This window comes from Vicia villosa, linkage group LG5, assembly GCF_029867415.1.
Source record: "Vicia villosa cultivar HV-30 ecotype Madison, WI linkage group LG5, Vvil1.0, whole genome shotgun sequence".
Classification (NCBI taxonomy): Eukaryota; Viridiplantae; Streptophyta; class Magnoliopsida; order Fabales; family Fabaceae; genus Vicia; species Vicia villosa.
The window spans coordinates 111,569,525-111,574,738 of NC_081184.1; the positions used below are offsets into that span (position 1 = coordinate 111,569,525).

The following is a 5,214-nucleotide window of genomic DNA, read 5'->3' on the forward strand; positions in this document are numbered from 1 at the left end:
TGACAATCCTTGTAGCTTTTATGAGTCAGTAGAATGTAAGGAAGTTATAATGAGTAACAACACTCAAAATAAAGAATTTTCATAGTGACTGTAAAAAAGACATCCATTACCTTACAAGAATAGGTAAACATTTCTGCATGTTCATTTTGGTACATTAACCAACTTAGTGCTTAAACTTGTAGTTCTTCTTTTGATCATCTATTATTGTTTAGGCTTTAACATACACCACTTTAACCACCACATGAATAAGTAGGTTTTGTAGGGGTTGATTTTAAAATAATCTGATCTTCTAGACAAGATATTACTATCATTAGTACGTCAGCAGGATGTATTAATTAATTAACTTCCCTAAATAAAGTAGATTTTTGCATTGGTTCTTCAAATCAACTTGTTTTGTGAGTTGAGATGATGATTAAATAAGGAAACTGTTATTGTCCATACATAGAAATGTGCATGTTTTTCTTGCTCTAAAAAGATTGTCTAAAAAGTCAAGTTCTGGTTGCACCATTTCTTTCTTCTTTTTTAGCATGATTCACCTTTCTATGGAAAGGAATATATATGCTTGACAAAGGTATGGAAGGTTAAAGCAAATCACTTTCTTCAATCTCATTAACTTTTATAATCACCCTCTTCATCACCTTGGGCCTCACATATATACCCACATACCCTAGGATTAGGGTGGCAAAACGGGTCTGGCATCCAGCATATGTCCGTTTTGTCTGCACTTTTTTCACGGGACACACAATGGTTTTAAGCCCGCACTCTCTTATTTGTCTGCCTCATTTTTTTTTCAGACGCAGACATTAACATAAATTTTTATTTTATTTTTAAACTTTAGAGATACAATGTCTGTAAACCCTCCTCACTCGACTCTCATTCTTTCACACGACGGACAAAAATTTTAAACCCCACCCCCAACTTTGTCCATACTGCTTCGGTTTTTTTATGCAGGGTTGACCTAAACCGGGCAGACATAGACATAGAACAAATAAAATTTATAAAACCAATATAATAGTTAATATTCAACCTTGATTTTTTTGATAAATGAAAGTAACACATCTATGCACACAAATTGACTCCTACTCAAATGATAACCAATTATGGCAGTGTATCTTACAAGATGTGCTGACTTAAGAATACTACATGGTGTGTGTACATATGGACAAAGAGAAAGACTAGCAAACCTCCAAATCTCTTGTTTTGTCACCTTTCCACATATGATCCAAATTAGAAGCGTATATAGTATATATCTTCTATTCATCCATATATACATTTTGAGTCTATTTTACTTCTTCATACAATGAAACTTAAGCAAGTAGATCTTATGCACATAATTAATAACTGTTATACACACGCATATAACTATCATTAAGTTATATGCCGTCTTAACTTTACTAATTATCAATATATCTTCAATTACACGTGTGGATCATTATGTGAATTGGAAGCAAATAACTTGCCTTCATTATAAAACAAACAAGTATATGTATATGTATATATCTGGCACACTGTAATTCATGTATATGTATATATTATGATAAATAATTACCTTGTGAGTGAAGAAAAAAGGGCATGGAGTCAAAGACAAGAAGACACATATATCTTAATATTTCTCAATCTCTCTCCCTCTCTCTCTCTAATGTCTCTCTCCAAACCGTTTTCTTTTTTCAACTAGACTCATTGATCAACCAACCAACTCCTCTTTCTCTTTCTCTCATCACTACTCTTCCCTAATTTGTAAGCAAACCCCACAACCATCACCATCATCATTATCATCATCATTCCCACCCTATGAAGCTTCTTTAATTAATTCTTTAAATTATATATATACACATATATAACTTTCTCTCTCTATAAATCCTTCTCTTATGATCTCTACATCAAGAGGAAGAGCTAGTAGTGCAATGAGGAAACCAGAAGCTGCATCTGGGAAAAATAACACAAACAATAAGCTTAGAAAAGGGTTGTGGTCACCTGAGGAAGATGAGAAACTTATGAATTATATGTTGAACAGTGGACAAGGTTGTTGGAGTGATGTTGCTAGAAATGCTGGATTGCAGAGATGTGGAAAGAGTTGTAGGCTAAGATGGATTAATTACTTGAGACCTGATCTTAAACGTGGTGCATTTTCACCACAAGAAGAAGAACTTATCATCCATTTGCATTCTCTTCTTGGAAACAGGTCATTTTAACTTTTCTCTAACTCTTTTTTTTGTTTTTGTTTTTATCTCATTACCAAATTTTGTTCCATATATGCATTATTATTCACATTTTCTTGATGTTTTTTGAACTTTTTTTTATGATTTTTAAGTACTAGCTCAACCACTATTGCACATGTATTATGTCATGTATATCCAAGTATTTAGCATATATATACCAGACATGTTTAACATACATTTGCTCCTTCTAGCAGTAGTTTTCATCTTTATCTGATAAAGTGAAAGTGGTATAGTACTAAACTACTAATATAGATGAATGATTAATGTTTGAAAATAAATAAAAAGAATTTGTGTCTTATTCAACACCATAATAAAAGTTATATATATTCTTTATTATTAGAATTAAATTTTGTCTAATTCATAAAAAATAAAACCGAGTTTCTATCTTTAATCAATGCGCGATTTGAGTTTTTTCTAATACACATGTTCGTTGCTATTGGCTTTAATACATGAATATAAATAACGAGTCGTCCGAATTATCGACATGTGAGATTTGATTTTTTCAATAGGCCTCACTTTTGGTGTGCAGATAAATGGTGGATGACCTGAATCGATAGGCTCATGATATCATGATAGAATTAGACAGTTTGATCTAATTGATCCGTATAAAACCACTTTCTATGTTTAACCAATATGTAACATGAGTTTTTCCCAATACACGCATCTAAAACTAATCAGCATGGTGTATGAATATAAACAATAGGTAGGCTGAATTATCGACATATGTGAGAATTGATTTTCCTCCCAATATTTAGCTATCCATTGGAATGTTAAGAGTGTAGTCTAGTGTATGTTTGGTTATTTTTTAAAAAATGATTTTAGTCAAGAATATGTTGATTGTAAAATAGTTTATATTTATATATCTTTATGTAAAGTTGAGTTGAAATTTAAATTTGAGGTTGACAATCAATTCTAGAAGCAAATTAAAAGCTTAAAGTTAGAATCTAGAGACAAAATCAACTATATTCGAATTTAAATATGTTTAAATAAAATTTGCATTTTAAAAATTAATTTTGTCTCCTCCAAAAATAATACCAAACATATTATATTAAAAAATAAAGTGGAGCAAACCTATATAATATTTATAATAATTTAAAATATTTCTAAAATTAATGCTATCAATTTTCCACAAGAACACCATATTTCTTTTTTGTGGATATAAAAGATCCAAGTTCAATGAATATCATTTGAATCTCACCACTTTATGTAGGACTTATTTTAAAAACTAGAGTTTATATAAGTTTCATCTAACAACATGTTAAAATTATTACTTGAAAAGAGAGTTTTCATAGTATTTTTCAAAAAATTATATTAAAAAGTCCAAGACATAATTTAGAGAAGACAACAATTTTGTGTCAGTCATGTGCCGCTCTTTTGTAAACAGGTTTGAGAACTCTTAGTTCTCCGATTAATATCATCTTGTTTACTTAAAAAAAAAAAAAGAAGGCAACAATTTTGTAACAGATTTGATATAAGTCTTTGGGTATAAAAATTTAAGTCTTCCCAATAAGTCTAAGATAACACAACTAACTCAAAGTTTAAAAAATACATGCACAACAACATGCATCAAATATAATAACAATATTACTAACATATGCATATTAAAACAGCTCCTTGTAGAAGACAAAAGTACAACTGAAAACAACAAATATAGCCACTCTGATTCCTCTTTATTTCTACTTCGAGTTGAAGACACTCCATATTACATAAATCCTTCAAAATAATATAAAATAACTAACTTCCATGCAAAGCATGCATTCTTTTTTAGTTACACAAAAATGACACAAATTTAAGCAAACATATTAAATTTTGTTTCATTTTTAAAGATGGTCTCAAATAGCGGCGCGCTTACCAGGAAGAACAGACAACGAAATCAAGAACTTCTGGAACTCGACGATAAAGAAAAGACTCAAGAACATGTCGTCCAACACCTCGCCAAACCCAAGCGACGAATCCTCGTACGACGCTAACAAAGATCATCATAACATGGGAGGTTTCATAACATCATCAACGCAAGACCAACAACATATTGATCACAACCATTTTATGCCTATGTTCAATACTTCCTCACCACCTTCCATGCAAAACACAGTCTTCAATACCATCATCTCAGCTTCTTCCGGCGGCGGATTCTTCAATAACAACAACAATAATAATAATAATAATAATACGGGTTCATATTTCTCGCAGAATAACCATGACAGCAAAAGCACTTTTTATTTAGAAAAAGTGTTTGGGAGTGTAAATATCAATGGTGCAGAAAGAGAAGATGAGATTGGAATCTACAATGTTCCTCCTCTAGAGAGTGTTAACAGCACTATCACTTATGATGAACATACTATAAAAATGGAGAAGAACATTGCATTCAATGGAGAAGATACTTATAACAATAGTAGCTATAACTTTGATAACATTAACAACATTGTTAATGTTAGTAAGAGAAGTGATAATCAAAATAGAGGTGAAGATGAGGTGGAGAATTTATTTCATGGAGATTTATCTGTGGGAGATTGGGACTTGGAGGATTTGATGAAAGATGTTTCATCTTTTCCATTTCTTGATTTTTCAAACTGAATATTCAAGATTCAACAAAGTGGTTTTCATTTTTTTTCTTCATTTTTACACTGCAGGGTTATATATTTGTATTTTTGCTGTTATACAGTATATAGGGAGTAAATTTTACTGATTAACAAGGTATAGGGTTGAAATAAAAGTCAATCAATGTATATTTGAATTGATGATATTGTAATTATTCTTTGCAAATTTGTCAATTTGTATCCCATATATGATATATATACAATACAATTGTAGTTAAAAATAATGCATTTTTTTCTTCTCCAAATGATAATAACCATCAGAAACTCACTCACGTACACAATTGTGAACAATCAGAATTCAAATTCTGATGATGGCGCCTAGGTGTGACAAACAGACATGTCAGTTCCGTTTAGGTCCGCCCGCAAGAACACGCAAAAAATGGAGCGGGCGGACATAA

At 31.1% G+C, this 5,214-nt stretch overlaps 1 protein-coding gene across 1 annotated transcript; it reads left to right on the plus strand.

The window, feature by feature from the left end:
• The first annotated feature begins 1,876 nt into the window (after positions 1–1,876).
• On the plus strand, positions 1,877–4,991 carry LOC131607052 (transcription factor MYB83-like). The gene is made up of 2 exons (XM_058879101.1): positions 1,877–2,182; positions 4,046–4,991. Exons 1-2 carry the CDS (start codon positions 1,905–1,907, stop codon positions 4,791–4,793), a joined length of 1,026 nt encoding a protein of 341 aa, XP_058735084.1. The 5' UTR covers positions 1,877–1,904; the 3' UTR covers positions 4,794–4,991.
• The last annotated feature ends 223 nt before the right edge of the window (positions 4,992–5,214 follow it).

Coding starts and splice junctions, on each gene's coding strand:
- LOC131607052 (XM_058879101.1), top strand. CDS start 1,905: ATGAGGAAACCAGAAGCTGCATCTGGGAAAAATAACACAAACAATAAG. Junction 2,183..4,045: donor CATTCTCTTCTTGGAAACAG/GTCATTTTAACT, acceptor TCATTTTTAAAG/ATGGTCTCAAATAGCGGCGC.